The sequence below is a fragment of the Pseudopodoces humilis genome, chromosome 2 (genome assembly GCF_049639895.1).
Source record: "Pseudopodoces humilis isolate 2021_Gansu_Grassland_sample_001 chromosome 2, ASM4963989v1, whole genome shotgun sequence".
Lineage (NCBI taxonomy): Eukaryota > Metazoa > Chordata > Aves > Passeriformes > Paridae > Pseudopodoces > Pseudopodoces humilis.
The window spans coordinates 89,946,580-89,971,121 of NC_142201.1; the positions used below are offsets into that span (position 1 = coordinate 89,946,580).

The 24,542-nt window shown below is 38.7% G+C and overlaps 1 protein-coding gene across 2 annotated transcripts in view; it reads left to right on the forward strand.

Annotated features, from left to right (window-relative positions):
- GSK3B (glycogen synthase kinase 3 beta) overlaps positions 1-24,542 on the forward strand; it is a 149,162-nt gene that overhangs the window by 87,125 nt on the left and 37,495 nt on the right. For both annotated transcript variants that reach the window (XM_088068506.1, XM_005523884.3), the window contains exons 4-7: positions 5,826-5,936; positions 8,825-8,955; positions 10,769-10,875; positions 19,987-20,084. In XM_088068506.1, coding sequence (XP_087924632.1) covers positions 5,826-5,936; positions 8,825-8,955; positions 10,769-10,875; positions 19,987-20,084 — 447 coding nt within the window. The remainder of the gene's footprint in view (positions 1-5,825; positions 5,937-8,824; positions 8,956-10,768; positions 10,876-19,986; positions 20,085-24,542) is intronic.

Sequence of the window (24,542 nt, forward strand, 5' to 3'; positions counted from 1 at the left end):
TCTCAAACTCAGTCATTAAGAGGGAGAGATTAGGAAAGGAGATGCTTTACCCAACATTTGCAGTACTATTAGAAAATATTGGTATCTTTCTGAACACTGAAGTTGAGTCTTCAACCGTTCTTACACCCCTGAATTTATCTCTGTGAAACTGCAACTGTATCTCTAGGCTTACACTCCCTTTATTTTGGTGGCAGCCAAAGCTCTGTTTTGAAATAGATGTGTTTGTAAACTGCAATTAAAAACAGACACACGTGGCCACTGGATGTCACCATTCCTTCATACAAATAAGGTCAGCTAGCACATATTTTACATTTTCAAATTTTTCTTGTGTATCGTGTCTACTCATTAGTTAAGAGTAGGAAGGCTACAAATTTTTGCTTTGTCTTTTGAAAGTGTGTCCAGAGTCTTTGTATTTTTAATGAACAATGTTAGGCTTTAAGATAAGAGAATGAAGGTGGGTCTTGCATGGTGCTTGATAAAGGGGTGTGAAGTGTGTGCTGGCTGTAGCTTTAAGAAAAGTAAAATAACTTTTTTTTTTTTTAATCTAGAGCAGAAACTGTGACTTTGAACCTTGTGTGTTGTCTAAATCTAGATGCCGAAGTCAGGGTGAAGGGCATATTTTACGTCATACTGACATTCTAGTGTTCAAATTATGTGCTCTCAAAAAAGACATAGTCCACATGAAATGCTGAAAGGCATTTTCTTGCTTTCCAACTGCAAGGTAAATCGCTCAGGTGCTTTTTGACAGAATCCTTGCATAGCTGCATCCTGTCAGTAACAGCTCCGTGCAGCACCTACCTCTGAAACGTCATCAGTGGGGCGCTGATAAAGAAAGTAAAGGAAGCATCCTCTTGAGTAAACTCATTGGTTTATTTACCTCATACAGCCCTAATACTGAAGCCTTGGGATAATGTATCTGGTATTTATTAAATAATAAATGGAGGCGTATTACTTAATTTTAGGCATATTACTTGTCTGTTTGCATTTGGCTTGAATAGGCATGTAAAGTGAATTTCTTCAGAGTGCAATTCCACATTTATTTCTTCTAATGCAATGTTAGTTTAAGAAACTCCTGTATTGTTTATCTCCTCACAGTTGTGCTCATACAACTGAGCAGGTGGAATCCATTAAAAACAAGTGAAAACCCATCCCAAACCACACCAGAACCTTGGTCACACGGTTATTAATCTCCCAGGAGATACAAACTGAAATGGGCATGTTGATCACTTTTTCCAAGGGTTGAGCAGTAAATATGGTCACCCTAGAAGAAAGAGCACCCAGAATAGTTTCTTAACCTTTTTATCTTATTACCTGATGTTCACAGAGAAGTTTTCTTTGGATTCCACATAGGCCTTGACAACTCAGGAATACTTCCTATGTCTTATTAGATGCTGACATATTTTCAGAGAAAGAATTTTCCTTTTGCTGTCAGTCTGGTGTTTGGCATGTATGACCTCCCTGGCTTCTATCATCGTGGTGATAAATGGGGGAAATAGTTGGACTGTGACTGACTGAATATTGATTGCTGCATTATATATGCATGTTGTAAATGTAGCGTGTCTGATACATGAAAACAAAAGCTAACAAAAGCTTGTAGAAGCTCAGGATCAATTTGAGGTTTGTTGAGGTAGGGGTTGATCACAGAGAAGCAATATTTTAACTATCACTGCAAGGAACAATCCAGAAAATTGAATCTTGGAATTCAATAGCCATTGCTTTATTTTAATTCAGTAGCTGCTTCTTTATATAGGCCTCAGTTAAGCACAACTGGAGGGTGCTTTAAACTTAAGACTTAACACATAAGATCACTTATGTGGACTGAAAGAGAGAAGAGTTTTTAAAGTGGAGTTTGAGATCTCCATGCAGCCTTTCCTTTGTAAGTAAGGCAATGTTTTCAATTTCACTCAGTCTTCAGCCACTTAGTGTGTAATGCTCATGTACTTTCATCCTGTTTTGTCTCCAATTTCTGCCACGAGAAAAAAAAATAATTTGCAAAAATGTTTTGGCTCTTGTGTCAGTCTTTCTCATGCCTCTTATTATGGTACAGGTTGTGTGAGTATTTACTTGCATTAAGTATTTCCCACCAGAGTGAAGCAGTGCCTGGACTGGTGATTCTTGAAAGGTGCAGAGCAATTTGATGGCAAAGGAGTAGTTATTCTGCTGTGGCTCATTTTGGAACAGTATTTGTCAACTGAGGATTTATCTGCCAAGTGACAAAAAGCAGCTTCTAGCACTTGATGCAGTTGCCGGTACATGAGCCACATTGCTGAAGTCAAAATCCTAATGAAATACTTTGATCCTGGGTTTCAGGATCTGACTTTCTGCCCTTCCCCTTTTTTAATTTTGAACTGTACATGGCCATAACCTTAGCAGCAAGCACAGGAGAATATAAATACACATAAACATTTGACCTGCAGCAGAAAGCTGGCAAGACCAATGTCTTCAAGGAGAAGTGAGTTATTTAATGACATCTTGTGTTTGCTTTCCGTATTTTGTATGCTGCAGCTTCCTCTGGACTTTTCTGTTCTCTGTAGGTCATTTCAGACATGCTTGTGACAGGTTACCTTGGTTTGTTCCCAGACCAGCGGTTTTGAAACAGCAGTATGGAAACAAGTCACTTGTGGAATATGTGGTGAGGTTTTCTGTAATGGAAAGATAAGCCTTGATCGTCTCAGTCGATCCTCGAGCAGTTGCCCTCATTTGGCAGGCTCTTTGAGCTAACCCTGTTTCCTACTGCAATAGATCTGGGTCACTGGAAAAATATGTGTTTAGGAAGAATGCATGAGATTGGCAAACCAGGTTACATCATGCTCAGAGCTTGTCAGGCCATGACTGCTTCCTAGATTGTCCTGAATCTTGTTCAGGGGAATCCAGGTAACTTGGATATTATTTTCATCCAGTTCATCCTCACTGAGAAGGATTAGGGCTCATGAAAACTCCTTCCTTTTTGTTTATTAGACCAGTGCCAGATGACATTAGGAGGATGTCACTCAAAACACTTGAATAGTCTTTAATTCATTATAGCAGTCATTAAGAGAACTTCTGGAGTCAGTTGCATGTGGTACGAGTGGAATATGCCGTTGCTTACATGGCCAATGGCATAAGCCTTGCCTTTATAGCTGTACATTGGAGTTCTGGGTCCCTCAAGTAGTACATCAAAACTTGATAATTGATGGGGGTGGGGGGAAGGTGTTCATGTGTCTTCATGTTCTGTGTGATAGACATTTACACAGGAGCAGTGCCACACAAAACCCATGCTGTTTGTTCAGGTACTGTGGATAGCATCAAAACTCAGAAGTAAAGCTCCCATCTCCAAAGATGCAAATGCCTCAAGATTTTTTGTGCTTGTGTTATGTCATGCTATTGAATTGGTCCCATTTTTAAAAGAATGTAAAATTAAAAATAAAAATGGAGGCACTAAAAGCAAAGCAAAGATTACATTAATTAGAGAATAGTTTTGTAATTCTCAAAAATCACTGCTGTGAAGTAGTGTAGACAGGGTTTACTGATCATATGTTTTATGTGTGTCCTTTTGTTTACATTATGAGAGGATTATAAAATCACTATACTTTAATTTTTACTTTTTTTCCTCTAAATTTCTCAAGTAAATATTTTTGTTACAAGAAACGTAAATCCTTGGATGAAAGTCAACCTCAGTAACAATACTTGGTGAAGTGATTTGTCACCAGTAGGACTTTCCCATCCTCTGAGAGGCAGATATTTAGGATATTCATCAGGTTGTATATACACTGAAGCAAACAGCTTTCATATTCATAAAACTTTTTTTCTTGTGGTTTACAGGTTGCCTTACCAGGCGTAAGCTGACTTTGAATTTTTGGGACATTTATTTTTGGTATTTTATAACTAAACCTTGAAAGTTCTGACCTAAGAAGAGGTGGTGGATGAATTTTATTGGCTTGAAGTGAGAGTCAGGGAAAGAAGAACTTTTCTTGTTGCAGGGAAAGTGCTAAAATACGAGTTTGTTGGTGGATTTTTTTTCTTGCATACATTTGCACATCTGTGGAGTTCCAGAGCCATCCAGTATTTCCTCTGCACTGTTGGTAGTTGTCTCTTCTCATCCATTTCAAAAAATTTCTTCTCCCCAGCTTGGACCCCAGCAGCCTTCACATTGTTCCCAGTTCCTGGGATGTCACTGGGAGAAGCAGCAGTATAGGCAGGGTTTTGGAGGCTGCTCCTTGTCTATGTTTGAGAAGTATGATAAGACCAGATAGGTACAAGTTGGTGGGCACTTGCTTGGTACTGTGCTATTGCCACTGTCATTTAAGCAATGATCCTAAGCAAAGAGGTTTTTTTCTTGTAGGGAGGAATGACATAGGCAGGAATGATATAGGCAGGGCCATGCAAGGTGACTTGGTCTATAAGGAGGCATTGGTAAGAGCTATTAAAATATCCTGAAAATTCAAGCCTTTAACATCAAATAATGGTGAATAGAGATCTTGAGTTCTGAGCCTTTAAAAACACACAAAGTCAGCAGTTCTTTGCATTATGTATTCAAGGTGTGTATTTCTCTGTGTTTTACCGTGTACCAGGCTGCTGCTCTTTGCTGTGGCAGGACAGCAGAGCACTGTGAGAGAAACACACCTTACTCCGTGCTTGAAGTGATAGGTCAAGTCACAGTAGAGTAGCAGTATTAAATTGCTGTAGCTAAATGAGGTTTGGGCTTAGGTGTTAAGATACAGATAGCCAGTAGATTTTCTGACAAGGGCCTCCAGTCAAAGACTTGGGAGCTCTGTGCTGTTTCCATCCATTTAAATTCCCTATGTATTGTCTTTCTCTATAGAAAGTTCTAGGTGATAAAATAGCAGATACAGGAGATGTTACTTCTAGTTAATTCACTAGCTTTCAAAATAATTTTTCATGCTGATATAGTTAATTATACCAACCACCCAACATTAAATGTATTCACAATCCTGATAGGATTTTCACTGAAGACTGCATTAAAATATCAGAAGTCTCTTTAAGACCTGTTTTAGTGCTGAAAATTCTCGGTTTTGCAGTTAGTCACTATATGATCATAGTACTTTGTCATTTAAGCCTTCTTTGTTCCTTCTTTCCTTTGCTAATGTATAATAAGGTACTTTATAATGTAACAAAGTACCTTATTATAAAGCTACTTTCATTGTTTCTCTGTTACGTTAACATGAACCTCTAACTTAATCCTAGATATTAAAAATTATTCTTGAGACTTCGGTTTTGGCTTGTTTTCTTTTGTCATGAATAAGTTCATATGTTTAAGTTGGACATAACTGGGACATGGAAATAAACTGTAAAATGTTTAAAAATGTTAACAATGGCTTACTGCCTACAAATGGTTAATATGTATTAATCTCTTAATAGCTGGGAGTCCAGTAAGATCAAAGTAACATTTCTAAAAGATTAAGGTTGTTTGAACTTTTTTTGATGTGTTGTGGTTGGGGGCTGAGTTTTGAATGTTTAAATTTGTACTTTTTGGGAGTAAGGGACTAATGAGTTAATAGGGTGTTTTAACTAATTATGCAGATGTTACCTTGAAATGCTTTCCTAATGAAAATATTGACTGGGCAGAACAATTATATCCTTGTCTCCATTTATAGTCAGAAAATATCTTAGACTGGATACCAGAACAATTAACATTACCTTAAACAGAAATTTGACAAAAGTATTAATGAACAAGTGCAAAGCCTAAAAAGTTCTGTGGCAGTTCTCACACTAAGGATGGGACTAAAAATGTCCACAGCTTTCTCATCTTTTAGGTTTCTCTGAACACTTTAATTGTACTTCATGCCCCAAATCTAGTGCTGATTTGTTTTTCTTCTCTCTTCCAGAAAGATGAGGTGTACCTCAACTTGGTGCTGGACTATGTTCCTGAAACAGTATACAGAGTTGCCAGACATTATAGTCGGGCCAAACAGACGCTCCCTATGATTTATGTCAAGGTAGGTAACCAGTAGATGTGGTTTGGTGAAGAAAGATATTGTAGAAATACACTGTGGATACTCTTTTCTGGCATAATAGTCAATTTTCAGAAATGTTACAAGCAAATAGATCTTGAGCCAAGGAAAAAATTTAGAATTACTTGTTGTTATGGCTGAGGAAGAAGAGAGGGTTGAGACTTAAACCAACATTCCCAATTTGTGACCTTACAGAAATCGTGGAATGGGTCAGGGAGACTGAATGTGGGGGGAGTGTTTTGTTTTTGAAGCAGCTTAGACAGAGACTAACACCAGCTAGATTAGCAGCTTTCAGTTTCCTGAGATGGTGAAGACATAATAGAACAAAGGTCAGGAACTGAAAGAGGATGTCAAGAGGATGTTCTCTAATCTGTTATCTTCCCCTTTTCCTGGCGTATGAGTAAGAGTTCATGTACTTTTGTTGTGGTCATGAAAGGCACATTTTTGTCTCCACTTGAAGCATATTGGCTTGTGTCTTCAAAGCTACATAGGGTAAAGTGCTTATATACACATTGTAGTTTCAAAACCTTACTCAAGTTGTCTATGTTTTTTACAGAGGGGTTAAAATAAATAAAATTTCTCATTTGCTGTCAGACATGGGACCCATCTGTGGCCTCATAGTTCCGTTTCATATATTGTGGTGACCACAGTCCACACACTAGTGAATGATGATGTTTTCACGTGGCATTAACTCGTTAACATGGTGTAGAGGTAATATTTAATGGAGATTACCAACAAATTTTCCTGATGCCTGTTGATTTCTCCAGACTCCTCTTTAAAAGTATGATGTTTAATGTAAGGGCTGGCTTAAGAAAAAACTTCAATTTGGTTGAAAGATGAAAGTTTCAAAGGTGAAAGCTACAAATAGTAATTATTTCAATAATGAAATTTTGTGCCATAACTATATGCATAAATTATAAATGGCATGTCTCTGCAATAGGTACCACTTTTGCCTGATTTTTAAGAAAGCACAGAATTTTATCATCCATCAGACTTCAAGGTCACTCTGTTTGGTCTGTTGGTGGAACATGTCTTCAGGTTATAATGCTTCCCCAAATCTGTAGGCTTGGCTTTTGATAAATGGTTTGTATATCTTTTGTCAGTATTCTAGACCTAATTGTTCTCTGTTATGGGAACTTGAGAAAATCGTTCTTCCTTACACTTTCAGAGAAAAATCTCCTTCAGCTCTTTCATCTTGCAGGATGCCTGGGACTTCCTGTTCCAGGTAGCCTGGAAAGTTATTCTTATTTTTCTGGCAAGGCTTTTATATAATCCTGTATTTAAAAAGATCGTGTTACCTTAATGTCATTAGAGATGTTGCAATTTTCCAGGCATCTTGGCTTCAACAAAGGTCAGGTCATACCACTTCTGATGGATAACTAGGCAGGCAGAGAGCTTCTTTTCCCTGGGTATCAAAGAAACTTAAAGCTGCACAGAAGCAGCTTTACTGTTCTAGTAATCTTCTGGTTAAATTTATTTGTAATTTCTAACCTGCTGGAAGGAGTCCTTGGAAATTTTGGGTTTGCTGTGTGGAGATGAAAGGCATACTTTCTAAATCCCACATGTGTTGACTTGACCCCTCAAGTTAGAGCAGTCTTTTGCACTATTTTGCAATATACTTGCACAATACATACTTAAGGGACTAGAACAGGCAATTCGGAAAAAATGTTTGTTTGCTCTTCTTTGTGCAGAGTTGTGGTTTTGAGAAACAAGTATGAAAACCAGAGGCCTAGAGCCAAAATTCAAGCAATTCTCTTCCCTCTCCTGCTTTCCTGCCAAACAAGCAACAAAAAACAAGGGGGAGAGAAAGTGTGACGACAAAGATAGTGATGAAAGAGAGGCAAACATGACGTGATACCGATATCAAGCAATTGCACCTGGTTATGTAGTCTGTTAAAGGTGAACTGTGGAAAACATGCTTGTAAAAGAATAATGTGGAGGTGCATCTCTGGTACAGTGTCCTGCCTGTAGCTTGATTTTAAGTGGAAACTTGTGGCAACACAACAAAAATAAAGAATAACCTGCCAGCCTTTTGTCAACCTTAAAAGAGGGCTTTCCATGCCTTTATGACTATATATGCTATACATCCTTAATTGAATCCAGCAGTTTTTTATTAAACATTACCAAAAATGTGTAGCTTCAGAAGCTGGACATACTCCCCTTGCCCTATAAGCTTGTCCTGTGAAGTTCTTAGCTTTGTAATATCTCCCCTTGCTGTGTTCTTCCTTGCTAAGGGGTTAGCCAGCTCTGGAAACTGGGCAGAGAAAACTCTCCCTCAGCCTACTTGTTTGTATAAAATTATTCTGAACAGTTGGTTTTCTTTGCCTTCTGTTTTTGTCCAGAGATTTGAAACTAAAATGACTCTGTCCCCTCAGCAAGAGACACTGGGAGATTCACTTCAGTGACAGGCTGAGACACTACCCTTGTCTTTAGGCAACATTTAATATAGCTTCATCAACTGAAGGGTTTTCTTTTGGATTTTGTGGAGCATTTTTTTTTGTTGGTTGGTTGTTTTGGGTTTTTTAATAACCTGTAATACTTCACTGCTGTGAAGAAGCTGATTTGTAGAGCAAACTGAAACACCTTTATTTTGTGTATGCTTGTTATGATTGCTGTTCTTTACAAATGTTGGGAAACTGGCATAATTATTTCTTTGTAATTATGCTAATTATGCTATCTCAAGGAACACGTGAAAAGGTTTGAACCACAAGTGTGTACGTAGGGAAGGTATGGCAAATACTGTGCCCACCTTATGAATGCCCTAACAGCCTTTCAGTATGGTCTTTTTCCTCAGTGATTTTGTTTTTCTTCTAATAAGATTTTGTGCTAAACTAATTGTTTACCCTGATTTGACTGGTATTTCTGTGTTCCAGTTGTACATGTATCAGCTGTTCCGGAGTTTAGCCTATATCCATTCCTTTGGGATCTGCCACCGGGATATAAAACCACAGAACCTCTTGCTGGACCCTGATACAGCTGTTCTAAAACTCTGTGACTTTGGAAGGTAAGAACATTTGTGGCCTGAAACCTTGTGAAAAGATCTTCCTTCAAAGTGAGCCTTGATGCAACTTTGCCAAGAAATTCTCTGTGTCCTTTAGAAGGTCTTTATTTGTAGCTTAAAAGAGAAATTACTGATATTCTGTTTTCCCTCCAAAGTGAGTTCAAAGGAGTGTCAGGGAAGAGCTGGAAAACTATATTAAGAGGGAAGGAATTAAACTGCACGCCTCTTACTTTTGCAGGTATTAGAAAAATAAAATAAATACACCCTGACATAGGGAAAATACTGCACCATGGAAAATAAAACCAAATACTGCAGTGAAACATGTTTGGGCAAGAGAGGACAGGTGTGGTGGCATTGTAACTTAAAAAGGCTGATGTTACACTGGTCAGTCTACTTGCACGTACAACAATTCACTTAATGTTGTAAATACCATAGAGGCTCAAAATCAGAAGCAGCACTTCGAGTTGAAGCTCTTGGATAGAACATAGGATCTATGTTCTAGTTTCCAAAGGCACATTTATTTCCAATATCCACTAAGAATCACCTTTGGAGTCCAGCCCCCATCTTAGCACTGAAACAGAAATTCTAGTAATCTGCAGTGAGATGGGACATAGATTTCTCTCTGGGAAAGTTCAGTCTTCAGATTGTGCTGTAACTTTGCAGGCTAAAATATTTGGGGTATATGTGTGAAAGGTCATAGAAGCTGCTGTTGCTAAATTTGCGTGGCCATAGTAAGTGGGAATGTCAGATGGGGGCGTTATTCAAGCAGTGCATTGCCAGGGCTGGTGCCTCAGGATCTCCTCGTCAGCTCTACCTCACCAGTGTTGGAACAAAATAGGAATTACGCTGAAGCTCAAAACTGACAACGCATGAAAAGGGAATACTTACTATTTTTTATCAGTGGGAATTTGTCAACTGTAGTTTCTATATAGAACACTGAAAAACCGAGACTTTTAAAAATGGGTAGTGGAAGTTCTTTGCTAAAGGCTGAGAGGGGTGTCTGAGAGCTAACACTGAATTTGGCTGACTTGCAACTCTGCAGTGTTTGGCGCTATTTAGGTGAATGTCATATTTCCAAATGGGAAGTTTTGTCTTCCAGCTCCCTTTTGTCTAGCACTTGTTAATTAAGAAAGAAGTGTAATATGCCCATAGCCTCATATTCCCAGAGTAATGTCTTCTTGTGGTCCATTATTTTCTTGGATTCTTTCAAAGAGAAGTATTGAGGCAGTACTGTGGGTTAGGTCCTTCATGGCTGATCGATTACAATATAAAAGAAACCTTCATGTTAATCGTGGACCATTAACATGTGAATACAATGGCAAAGGCTTTCTTTTTCTTTGTCACGTCATACCACACTCTCTAAAGTAGCAAAGTGGCAGAATATTGTGATAGAACCAACCAAACAAAAAAGCAAACAAATAAAAATACCCCACTCAGTCCTTATGAGTATCCAGAGCTTTTGAACCTTAAACGGTGACTACATTTGACTGAATTGTTTTCTGTCTTCTTTTCCACTGTAAACAAGCCTTTGTATCTAGCAAAAGACATCTGGCATCCAAAAATTTGACCCCGTTTTTCACCTAGATCGTAGTTGGAATTTCCTGTGCTGTCCCCAGTACAAGGTAAATGCTTTGTGGATTGGACTGATTTCACAGTGAATCAAGGAGTCAGTTTGCATCAGTTTAGAAGAATATCGTACTTCAACATTTGGGAATTGGGAATGGGTGAAGAGTGCCAAAGCGTAATGTTGGTCTGCACAGCAATTCATTAATTCTGCAAAGCATTCATTACTGAAATACTGTTGTTTCCTTTCCAGTGCAAAACAGCTGGTTCGTGGAGAACCCAACGTGTCGTACATCTGCTCTCGGTACTACAGGGCACCAGAGTTGATCTTTGGAGCCACCGATTATACCTCCAGTATAGGTATGTGTGTGCATTTGGTTGAAATCTGTATCAACTGCCTCAGTACTGAAGTGTAAAGGTTCCCAGAGATCTCAAATATAATCCCCAGGGGCTGAATTTGGTTGTAAATTATTGGGTATCACTGTTTAAAGAAATACAGATGTTTCCTACACCTTTTAGGATTTCAGCGTCAATTACGCTAGGAAAGGGACCTTTTCAGTGTAGAGAGGGGAAATCTGATTACAAGTGGAAAAAAAATCCTTGTAATGTTGCTATTTAGTTTAAAAGTAGGTATGAGATTTTATCTAGAAAAGTATTTTAATAACTTGAAATAACTGTATGGAATGTCTGTATAAAATCACCTACTGCTTCTGATGTGCTATGGTTTAGACATAAGTCTGTAATTTATTTACTTGGCTTTTAGTAAAGAGTTTATAGGGGGAGGTAAATGTGGCCTAATGATTGACTTTAAATTCTCTTAACAACTTCAATATATTGTGTACAGAAGTCCTTCTAATTCAATTAATTTTGCTAGCTTTTGCTGTTCTTTAGTCATTAATTTTGAACACAAAGAACTCTTTCCATATACCTGACACATAGCTCTGTCATGGAAGTACCAGGGAAACTGGAGGTTTGATGGACATCAGGAACAGCCAAGTTTTCTTACAGCAGGCAACTAAAAATGAACGGCAAAATGAAAAATATTGGAAATGAACAACAGTGTGTGTTGGCTGGTTGTTGGTAACTTCAGTTTTTCAGTCAAAATGCTACCTGGGCTCCTTCTCATTTCTAGTGCAAAAGAGAGTAGATTTGGCTCTCAACACAATATTGGGGAACCTTTTACCTTGCTTATGGACTTGAGTCACTTAGGCAAGGTTTAATGTTTTCAAAAGGATTTGGAGATCATGATCAACTCTTGGTAGACTATGATTATAACCAGTATATTTAAACTTACTATGTTTGAACTAGTGTGAAACTCAGTGGCTGGCTGTCTTGTTTTAACTTGGCAGTTCTTAAAAGGGAACAAAAGCCCCACCTCAACACGTTCCTGAAGGCTTCCCTGCTCTCACTAATTTTTTCCCATTAGCTACTATTCAGTACGTATTGTAGCAACTCTTGCATACCTTCCTATGAAAGAAAAGAAGAAACCTATGAAAGAAAAAGAGGCAGAACCAAGAGTAGTCCGGGGAAAGTAATGGCACAATAAAGAGAGAAGAGCAGAACTTACTGTTGGCTGCTGCCAAAAGTGGCAGCCCCACCCCTGCTCTTGCCCCTGGATACCCTGGCTCTCACAGTTTGCTGTTTAATTTGCTGATTCAGCATCAACTGACAAGAGATTTTGGCAGGTTAACTTCCTGCTGTGTGAGTGCAATCAGCATTATTGTGCAGTGCAGTAAGCAGCAGAGCCCAGGTAAAAGCAAAGTGTTGTGAGCTCATGAGTGAGAGAAGGTGGCTGATCCCATTTGATACCTTTTTTCCAGCTGGGAGCTAATAGGCTCAGCTGCATTATCAGAATGCACTGTGACCTCCTGTTTCAGAGGATAACTGCATAAAACAAGTATTTTATGTGTCACCAGGAGAGACTGCTTTATAGATAAGCCTGTGAAGTGTATCTTGCTCTAACTGCAGACCCTTTTTTAAGTTGTGCTTTCCATTTTTGTTTTGCTGGTTTCTAAAATGGTTCTAATAAAAATTCCGTTCTGAAAGTGAAATTTTTCACTTGCCTCCAAAAATATCTTGAATTTCAGTCATTGTTCTGACTTTCTTGTGCCAAAAATCCCCACTTGTCCCTCCAAGTCCTTTCTTTGAAATTTGCATTGACTTGCTTGAGAATTAATACTCCTTTGTTCCTTCCTGTCCTATTCACTTTCTACTTTTTTCTCATTGGATTTGGGAGATGAGCAGGAATAAATTGCTTTTACATGCTTTACAGTTCCACAACATTCTGCAATGTTAGAAATTCTAAGGGTTAATTTTGTGGTGCTGCTGTTTGTACATATTCCTTAGTTCTTGCTAGGTAGGCAGTAGTGGTGCATAGTGAGAACTCCTTGTTTCACGTGGGATTGTTCATCCAAACTCATCCAGCTTGTTGGAAAACCAATCAGCAGCCAAGGAGAGATTTATTAAAAGAAGGGAAAGAGCGTGTAATTATTAGTGCATAATCCATAGCTCAGAGTATAGGGGACTGTAAAATGCTTAAGTATTGTAATACTGCCTTTTAAACTTATATGTTGGCATGCTTGATTTTTTTAGTTCTTGCTTTTCTTGAGTTGTTAGCCTAACAACCTTTTCCCACTGTCACTCTATAAGAATATATTCCCTTTATCACTCTATAAGAATCACTTGTGTGTGTGTGTGTGGTAACTAAAAGTAAGCTTTACATGTAAAGGCATTACAGGGATCTTTACTCCCTCAGTTAAATATCCTCTAGTAAAACTACGGTAAAAGTAAAATCAGTGAAGAATACAGAGCCAAAGAGTGTTCTAAGTAGAAATTTTCCTACATTATCTGCAAGGCTTTCAGCTCTTTTGGTAAAGGATTTTGTTGTTTGTTAATGTTACTGCAGGGCTTATGACTATAATGCGCTGCAATAGGATAACTGTTGGAAGTATTTTTGAGCAAGAAGTGCTTTTTAAGACTAAGCAGTGACACTGGTGGCCCAAGACTTGACAGCACAGCCAGCTGCATTATGACCATGTCAGTTGTTGGTCATCTTGTTTAGCACTGTAACCAGGAGTTACATTAGGCTGTCTGGCTTCATCCAGGTTGTCTTTAAACACATGAATTTGTCCTTGTAACATTACTTTCTCTTCAGTGTAGCAGTTGGTTCCAGGATGTGTCTTTTCATGGATGTCACAACAAACTGTGAACTTGCATTCAACTTCTAGGATCTTGATTGTTTCATTGAAGTGCATGACTTCAAGTCTAACCCGAAAGGTCCTTTAAAAAATAACTGAGCCAGGGGTGTGATGTTTGTAACACTTCTATAAAGTGCCACATTAGTGCTGCATTTAAATATATACCATAGTAAGAGTAGCATCAAATCACATTTACTGCAGTTAGTGCCTCCAGCAGACCTGGAACTCTATTTTTAAAATAATGACCTGGGAAATGACCTATTTGAGTTTTTAAATAGTCACTGTTGCCAAATAGCTACAAGTCCTTACCCATAATAGCTCTGATGTGTGCCTGTCTTACAACTTTACAGGATTTTTCAGTGGTCAGGCACAAATGTGTCACTTGGGTGCCTTCATAGCTTGTACAGTTTAGGCTTTTGTGTACCTTTGGCTATGAATTCTGCAAGTGTGTGTGTTTGTGTGAGTCCCTAAAGCTTGCTGGGAGTGGACATATTTTACTTCCTGCAGTTGATTTGCATGAGTTTATTGTTATTAATCAGTTGGGTTTTTTTTGGGGGGGAGGGAAGTGAGGGACTGATTCGTTGTTTTTTTCCCAAACCAATCCCTTTGGCTATGCCTTGACAGTGTTTTGGCTGAGGCTTCTTCTTTGCCAGTCTGTGTGTTATAGCATCCCAGAGTATGTTGTGATGGCAGGGTTCTGGCTATGCTGGTCATGTGGGTGATGCTGCTGTTGAAAAACCCTGGGATGGCTGCCCACATTCCCCTACATTGTCCTGGGACAGGCACTGGAGTAGAGGTGGGTGCAGATGTTCCTATTGCCACGTGCTCCTTTTGTATGGAAAGAAACTGTGCAGCTGAGCTTTACCTCAATCTGGTGTTTTTCCCCTAGGTGAGGAGGTGAGGCAGGGGACAGCTCACCAGATCCTGGTGGTGTTTCTGATCAATGAGGGGCTGCTGGTCTCAGTGCGTTTGCTCCACCACTGCACTGGCAGGAGTTGGGAGTGTTCCACAGGAAACATTTATAGCTGCTGGCAGGGAGAGATGGTGGCTACAACGCGTGACTGCTGCTGGCTTCTCTTGGGGAGTCCGAAAATAAGTGTCATGAAGTTGTTCATTCACTTTCCTAGCAAGCACGAGTGTTTCACCTCAGCAGCCTGGAGCAGAAGCTCTTGTGCAGGCATGTGTAGTTGGCCTGTCTCAGTTTCTTGGGGAAGAACCACCACCAGGTGTGTCCCAGAACTGTTGCCAAACAGTGACAAGGCTTTGCTTCTTTCTCAAATGGCAACTTCCAACACTGATAGTAAGCAGGTGTGTTAACTTACTGAACTACTCTACCACCTGTCATTGTAGTTTAATCTCTTCATTGCAAAAGAATAGAGGTACCTGTGTTTAGCTTTTGTTCCAAATACTGGAACAAACATGTCTTAAAGCATTTTCATCTTCCAGCCTTACTCTTCTCTTCAATTCATGGATCTGTGGTGGCTTCATGTGCAAAACTTCCACTGACATAGCACACCTGCCTGTAATTGTGAATTTGCCCTTGTTCTGACATCCCAAATATCATTTCAGGCAAGCAGCAGTGAAAACTGCTCTGGGGTCTGGCATTTGGCAGCTAGAATCTGTTGATTTTATGACTTCCCAGGGCTGCTTTTCTGACTCTTGGTTTGTTTCCACAGTTTCCAGAGCAGCAACTTTGAGTCCCCTCCAAGGTGGAGGAAGTCCATCAAGATGAAGGGATAGTGAGGTAGAGATGAATAGAAGAGGGTAATAAAAAAGTAGGAAGGTAAATATGCTCCATAAAGCATCAGATAAATGGAAGTTCCTAATTTTTACTAAGTGGATGAGAGAAACCGTTTTTCCCCCCTCTCTTCCTCCTCCATGTCCTCCAAATAAGGAATTAGAGGAGCTACAGTGTAATGCAATGAATGGTGCTTGTGCTGTGAAGAGGGCCAGCTTTTCAGCTTGGAAAGACAGAGTTTGAGATCAGAAAAAGTGAAATTTGTGGACAGGGTATTAATTTCCAACTCAAAATGGCCATTGCTCGCTTATAGAATTAAAGCTAAGGAGGTGGTCCTCCCAGATGCCTCTTCCTGATTTAAACAAAAATACTCGTTTTCTTACCTTCTATGCTAGAATGCATTCAAAAGCAAGGGCATTATGGAGATTATATTACTAAACAATGTCCACCTAACAGCTCTGAAGATAAATAAAGTAGTAAAAACTTAATTTAAGAAAAGTTTTGTTGTACAAGAGGCTAGATGAATTTTTATGTTTAAATTAATGGAGGTAGGTTAGGTGATAATGGTATTTGTCTAAGTGTCCTTTAAGAAAGATATGGCATTAGCTACCATTATAATGTGTGAAAATCTATCTGAAATAAGCTTATTTGAATGTTTTTGTTGCCTGGTAGTTGTATTTATTGTACGTATTGCTTACACTACATTTCACTGAAGGTATGAAGAAAGTACCCTTGCTTGCTTTCTTAAAATGAATAGCTTTCAGTATTTTTTTCCTAAAATTTCACATTGTCCCAACTAGTTTGGTGTAAGGGTAAGGGGCATTTGTTGACATATTTTCTTTTAAGATTCTCTGTTACCTTGTTTATTAGCTAATTTAAAGCATGTGAATGAGAGTCCTAGTTTGCTTTAATTAACTTGCTCATACTGAAAGGAAATAGTTCAGAAGATGCTTCCTGTCCTCTGAGAGCAGGTAGTTACACCACATATTAATCTATAGCAGTTACCTCTGAGTGAAGACAGAAAAGTGTCTGGAAAGGAACTGTCAAAAACTGATCACTTCATTTAAGTAACATGTCTTTAAATACAGACATTAGTACTTGTTTGCTTCAGGAAAAATGTTACCATCCTGATGTGGCAGATGAACTTTAAAATGCAAGAGGTAAAGGGTGTGGGGATACAAAGAGCAGATTATCCAGGAACCAAATTTTAGTCAATGACATAATGAATGCCAATTATCAACGGCATAAATGCCATCAAGTTTCAGCAGAGTTGAAATTTCTTCATTTGTTCTTTCTGTGCATTGCTTATCAAGAGTTGTATAAATACCTGTGTATATTGTGCTCTGTTCCTGTCCCTCCTTGGAGCTGCTCAAGTTAGCCTCCATTTTCTGGATTTTGATGAGAATGCTTCAAGGATTTGTTCACTTCCTTGCTCTGGGAACATTGCCCAAGTCCTAATTTGGAAATTGGTGAAATTACATGCCCCTGAAAAAAAGATGGGTATTTTGAAACGTCTGTGTGTTTTACTTCACTGTATATTTAAAGTGTTAGCAGGTAAAATAAAGGAAAAGTAAATAGACTTCTAACAAAACAGTAAATTGCCTAGTTTGGAAGATTTCAGTGCACAAGGAACTAATACATGGGTTTCTGGTGGATTTGTTGTATTTTTGAGGGATTAAACCCAGCATGAATGCAACAAGTATTCCTCAGCTATTGCCACCTATTTCCCCATGACCTACATCCTTGCTTTTTTTTTCTTCTGTTCCCATGTGATGCCCTCATCTTTCTCATGTGCCCTCTGCTGTTTGTGCTTAGCCTTCTTGAACAAGGATGTGCACGCTGTTTGATTTGTTCGCAGTTGCACCTTGGCAGGGCTGGGGCAAGCCCAGCTCTTCCCCCAGGGACTGAGCCCTCCTCACCTTGGCAGCAACACTGATGCTCCCCACTGTTTTATAAAATTTTTGTATTGGGTTTGAGACTTTTGCCCTACAGAAATAGGCTTTTACTTGAAATAGGCTGGTGGAGTGCAAAAGCATTTAAGGAAACTAGGAAAAGCAAAAGCAGCACAAAGCCAGCTTCATGGAGCAGCCAGACCAGAAGGTTATTTAAAATACTTTAAAATAGCCACAGTCTAATCTGAAAAAGGTAACACTAGCATAGTTTCAAAATCTTAATAGTGAATTGTGATTGATTACTTATCTCCTGTCAGGTTTGTGTTTGTATATATACTGTCAAATATTTTTCCTTGCCATATATAACCTTTAAGTTACAGTGCTCTGACTGCCTAGTACATTTAATGTATCTCTTTAATACTTCTGAAGAAATCTATGCTATCTGTTGAACTGTTGTGTAATTCCTCTGAACCCAATATGCATGGGAGACACAAAAAGTGATGCTTTGCATAATGGTTTTGCTGTACATGTTGGTCCAACAGCAGGAGCTGTCAGTGAGAGACATTGATTAGCAGTTAGATGCAATTAAACTATTTTTACATGATTTATTCTTAGCTTGCTGTCCAGAACAGATCTTAGCACCTCAGTGGCCATATCAGCTTTTATTAAATGTGACTAAAGGATTAAAAAGCATTATCTTGTATGTTTGCTTGTTGAAATTCAAGACTCAAACTTCAGATTATTTCTGGTTACTGTTTACATTGTAAGTAGTTACCTTTTAGGATAAACCCTGTTGCAGTGCTTGTACCAAGACTTTAGGTAAAAGTGCATCCGTTTGATTTGGAAGTGAATAATTTCAAAAGCTGAAGTAATGACAGTGCTGTTTGTCCTGATATGTTCCAATATGTTCCAATTAAACCATATTCTTGAGGAGGGGAAGTATTTTGCATAGCATTCTCACTCTTTCCTTTAGAAATGATGCAAGGAAAACTGTTTTAACATGCAGATTATTTTGTTATAAATCTTAAATTCCTGAAAGTTTTTTTTATTATATTTTGCACCACTCTGTAGTGGTTGTGAGAAAGTGATAATAGATGGCTTGGAGAACTGTCAGAGATGTTTTCCTTACTCAGACCTTTAGCCATAACTGGCAGAGTTGTGTATATCCTGCTTCACAGAACCATGGAGTCATAGAATGGCCTTGGTTGGAACAGATTTTAAAAGATGACCTTGTTCCAATCCCTTGCTGTAGGCAGGGACACCTTTTGCTAGACCAGATTGCTTAGACCTCCATCCAGGCCGACCTCAAAGGCTTCCAGGGATGGGACATAGTTTAAATGCATGAGGGAATAAGGATTTCTGCCTTAGTATAGATTATCTCAGGTGGAACAGGCCTCAGGAGATAAATTCTCCTAGGGGCCAAAGCTGCTGACTGTTCATAAAAGTAGGTGTGAGTTTAAAGGGTGGAAGGGATTTTCCCTTTTGGGGTGTTTCCTTATAATACAGGCTTTACAGATCTTCTGTTGCTGATTGCTTGTTTGAGATTGGATTTTAGTGTAAGGTTTCAGCTATTTATGCAACAATTGATGACTTTCTAGAAAACCGTATAGTGAATCTATTTTTGGGGAAAAGCAGTTTTCTGCATCCAAGTACAATACCTCTCCTGTGTTTAGCAGCTTGAAATCCCATTTGTTTGCTGTGAATCTAATTACATTAGAGTCTCACAAGCACTTGATAAACAGTGTTTACTGCATTTGCTTTGTTAGAGTTTTCATTTTAGTTAATTACGTTCCAAAAATAAAATGCATGTATTCTGTAGTACGCTTAGATACATTCCTAAGTTGCTTCTGTAATATTCAATTGCCTAATTATTTGAGAAGATACACCTGCAAGAGATTGTAAAAAATTTCTTCTTGAAGCAGGAGTAGCTCGTAAGGACTACTTGAGGCTTTTGGTGTATATACAAATATTAGTTAAAGGCTTCTTCTACAGATGCTGCTGACATGTGATCTATGATTTGCAGTTCTTTTGGTCATCCAGGCTGGCAAATGGAATTGGGATAAAGATTAGATCTTAAAGTGAGTGGTTAGAGAGGCTGCCTCCCAGATCCCTTAATCATCATGTTCTTCAGGATACCTGTAATACTTACGGTACTGGTTCATCTGTCAGTGCATGTATGCTTTCAATATATGTATGAAGAACTGAGTCTGTTCAACACTCAGAAACAGTAAAAGCATCAGCCATTGTGTTGGATGATACCTATGCATAATTCATGATCAGCGTGATTTAAACCAACACAGGGTTTGGGGAAATTCTTGGTTTACAAACGGTATTTTGACCATTCTATGGTCTTTTCCCTGCATGTGTAAGTTTTAATGTCAGTATATTACTGTATTTAACATGATATTCTAGTTCTCATTATCTCACAGTTTAAGTTCTAAGACTGTCTGCATATGTTGTTTTATACCAGGTATCTGGTAACATTAGTATAGGAATATTTTTTTTATTTTTAGCTGTGTTGCATACACTATCAAACATGGCAAAGGATAAAGTAAGTATCTTAAAATGACTGGGTTTTTTATGAATGGCTTAATATGTATATTTTACTGATACCTTTCCCTGTCCTCCACCTTTCCCTTTTTAGATGTGTGGTCAGCAGGCTGTGTATTGGCTGAACTGTTACTAGGACAACCGATCTTTCCAGGTGACAGTGGTGTGGATCAGTTGGTGGAAATAATCAAGGTATGGAATGTTAGCTGTTGTTTTGACTGCCTTATTGCTTGGGAATCAGTACAAAAACATGCTCTGTTAGAAACTGGTGAAAATTCACATATAGACAGTTTTGCATGTAAACAGTGTTTGAAAACACGTCTCTTGCTATTTTGAGAACCTGATGATCTTTCTCTTCTTGCAGTCATGCATAATGATATATTGGGGCTTTTTCCCGTCATAAAAGATTGTACTTCCAGTATGCTTGGAGAAAGTGCTTGTATACGGAGCCAATATTTATTAATGTATGATTTTCATTCTTAAAGAGTCTGTCTCTTTTTCCTTTGTTGCACACAATTGGTACTAGGCTTTGAAAACAATGTTGTTAAATTCCTTATGCCAGATTCTTCACATATGTAGTTGCCTTCTCTTCTTCCTTCCTCCTAGCTCTTTTAAAATGAAAGGTGGGAAAGGGCACTTGTATTGGCAGGTAGAGAATCAGGACATGTAGGGCAAAGGTACCTACCACCTGAAGTCTTGTTTTTCAAGGTAAAATAACTATAATGTGTCAGAATATGTAACACTTACATATCACTTATGTCCAAGCACATCTTGATTGATTTCATTTGGAAAGCTGTGAATCCTCTGTGGCTCTCAAATTAGAAGCACGGAAGAATAGTTCATAGATTGGTGTCTGACTTCCCAGCACCCTTTTCTACTCTACCTTTTTCAACTTCTGCAGTGAAGGAAACAAGATTTCCAGAGGGAGCAGTATAATTTTCCTCTGAATTTATACTATGCACATAATAAGATGGCATTTTTACAGGGGATGTGTACACGTACTGTGATTTCATCACCATGAGGGAACTGTAGTAAGAGAATTTCCTCCTTGATTTTGCCACTAGCTTGATGCATAAATATTTGTGTGGCATGCATGTGAAAAGTCCCTCAAACTCCAAATCTGTGGGTGAAAAAGGAGAACTCCCTACTCATCTGTGTCATTGACTAGAAGAGCTGCTGGTGTCTTTGTCCCTGTCCTAAGAGAGTGTATGAACCAACACTGACTGATCATACATTCTCCTTCCTGAAGGACATGGGGTAGTGAGGCTTGGGCATGCACTGTGACATTTCTAGACTGTCTCCCCATCTCTTCCAGGTTTTGACCACACAAACCTGGCTTCTGTTACAGTGAGTTTCTGTCTGTCCTGCTGAACATACAGTCAGCAGCTTTCCTCTGGAGACTCCATGTCTTGCACATACTTCCTCCTATGGCTTTCTTGATGTCTTCTTATTGCCTTTCTGCCCAGTGTATTTCAAAGTCAGTTTATCCAAGTTGAGTCATTTTGCTTAGGAAACACTAATGAAAAATTGGAGTTGCTTTCATATGTAGGCCTGATGATGGTACAAGTGACAATATTTTTAACTTTTGAGAAATGTCTTGGAGTGGTGTGCTGCTTTTTGCTACACTGCTTTTGTGACATTTGAAGGGGTCCACATCAGATGACCAGACCTCCTCAGGATTTTGTGTGATAACATGTGGTGTTTGCCTTTAGACATTTCTGAAAAGTCCTGGTTTGTTTCTTGATTAATGTCAAAAATCCTGGAAAACTAAAGCTAATCAAAGAATCAGCAAGATTGAAAAGGACCTCTGAGATAGAATCCAGCCTATGACCCAACACTGTTGCCGTGTCAACTAGACCATGACACTAAATGACACATCCAGTCTTTCCTTAAACCCCTCCAGAGACAATTGACTTCAGTACCTCCCTGGGCAGTCCATTCCAATAGTTAATCACCCTTTATGTGAAGAAATGCCTTCTAATGTCCAACCTAAACTTTCCCTAGTGCAACTTAAAACTGTGTCCTCTGGTCCTTTCACTTGTCCATGAAAAGAGCCCAACCTCCACCCAAATTTTTGTAAATAGAACTTTATATCATAACTTATATATGACTGTCCATGGCTTGATCAGAAATCTGAGTGTAGAGAGGCCTTATTGGCAAAACTGTAGTGCTCTGCCCTACCATTGCTTTGATTTCACAATGTGAAAGTAAAATAATCAGGAGATAGATGGTCTCTTATCATTGGCATGCTTGGCAAGCAGAAAATTGTGATTTGGTTGAAAGTTTGCTAAGAGAAGCTGTTAACATCAGTTCTGTACTACTGAAGAAAACATCTGTGAACCAGTAATTTCATAGCATGTATGTGCTCCAATTGTGGCACTTATTTGTTTACACTTCAGTTGTATTGAAGCAGAGGAGTACTTCAGTAAAATTGCTGATAACCGTTGTACCATCTGTGGTGGTAACTTTTCTTGACTAACTTGTAGTGACAATATCTAGTACTGGCAAACTGATGTTATTTCTCAAGGCATCTGAAGGAATACCCAGTGTAAAGAGTATTTCAGTAAATTACAGGTTAAAACTATGATATTCAGCCTCACAGAAACAAATTTCTGACTAATTTCTTTAAATATAGAAAGAGGGATATTTCATGATCATTCACACCTGTGTTGTGCTGCAGTTTTCTCAACTTCTGTTACCTATGTAGTCCACAACACAGAATTGAAGTGAAAGAAAATGTACTGAGGCAATATGTTTTAGGAAAGTCTGGCGGAAAAATACTGTAAATCTTACAGAAGCAATCACAAAAAAAGATGTTCACTGAAACTTGAAGAAAGTATAATGTAAAATATGAGCCTGAATGGGTGGGTACCATGTTCTTCTGACAGTATTTGTTACCAATACAGCATATACTCTGAGGTAAGACGGGAAGAGAAGCTGAGTGCAAACTGGAGAAATGGATTGCCTTTTAGTGCCCTTGTCTGTCTAATGTTCTGTTGTGAAGTTTTGTAGAAAATATTCAGAAAAGCTCTAGTAGAAGGTGAAAGTGGGAATACAGAGAAGAGTTACAATTGAAAATATTGTGTTCAAGATCAACAGCCATGAGAAGTTTTCTAGGAATGGGATAACGAGGTGCTTCCCTTGTAACACTGTATTCACTTACAAGTATTTCTCATGGTGGGAGCAGAGGGAGAACGTGTGTTTACCTCAAATTTTTCCTCACCTTTTGAAAATGGGGAAAAAGTAGAAAGTGAGGTCAAATTTTTTTCCATTCTGCCAGCTGTTGGAAGGGATCTATCCCGTCTTACATCCTTTACAAATGACCAATAATCAAATTAAGCAGATTTGTTTTTTTAACTCTGCAAAGAAAACATGAAAAGCTGCTCTTACGCACTTCCCAGAATGATGGTTAAATTCAACTTAGATTTGAAAGGATGGTATAAAAGAAGCAACCACGTGAGTGAGTTTAAGTTTCGTAGCCTCAGTACAGTTGAGGACATGCAATTCTGCAGCATAAAAATTACCAGAAATGTAAAATCTTGGCACAACATGTAAAACGTGATGTTGTATAAAGTTTCCTTTAGGGTAGGATTCATTAAAAAAAAAATTGACAGATGGTGTCCACCTCTTCCATTTGCTGCCATAGAAAACTAGTATTTAAAGCTCTCATTGTAACACAGACTTATGTTAATTCTAGCTGGCTGTGGGAGAAGCAGAGCTGTGGGATCTGACAGTTGTAGAATAGCAGTGAGCTTGGTAGAAGCTTGCAGACTGGGGCCTGGGAGCTGCTGTTGGACTATCTGGGGTCCTGCTTCTTAGATAGCTTTATTAGATCTGAGTGTCTGAAACTTAGGAGCAGGGAAAATGGTGTTATTTTAAACTCACAAAAATGGGCTATAGTAAGAAAATACCCACATGCTTGGAAACACATCAGACTTTTGATGGATTCCACTGCGGAAGAGGTCAACTTAGAAACTTTACTGCTGGTTCTTATCAATTCAAGATGATTGAGTCACAGTCACACTTGAGGCATTTTTGTGAGCCAAGATAAACTTTTCAGTTTTCTCTTCAGTTGCTTATTCAGCTGTGATTATTCAGAGTTTATTTCACAACACAGCAAGTGAGTGCTACACCTGGCTGTGAAGTTTTTTGCATTAGACTGGATAATGACTTCAAAATGCCATCACATTAAATTAGTTCTCCTTTCTCATGCAGTTCTTGATGACATCCCCTCTTTAGCTGTGTTCATGGAGATGTATCAGTTGGCACAGCTTGCCCTTTATGCAGGCCGTATGCTCAACATCCTCAGCCCCTTGCTGCATCACAAGCATTTTTGGCTTTTGACAAAGATTTTGATACACTTTCAACACTCTTCATGTAGTTTCATTTCAAGCAGTCTTGCAAGATCTTCTCCATATAGTTGCACCTGGAGTTTTTCCAGACCTACTGTGTATTTGCAAACTGCTCTGAAAAACTGTGCCCCTGTAGAACCACAGCATCACATTCAATTGCATCAAAAGACAGTCCTCCTTTCAGCTTTTTTCTCTTATTCCTTTTTCTTTAAATATGGTCTTTCCACATGTTCTCAGTCTGGCTGGGAAAGAAAGAACTTTGACCACTTATCCCTGACAAAATGATAATTGTTATAAG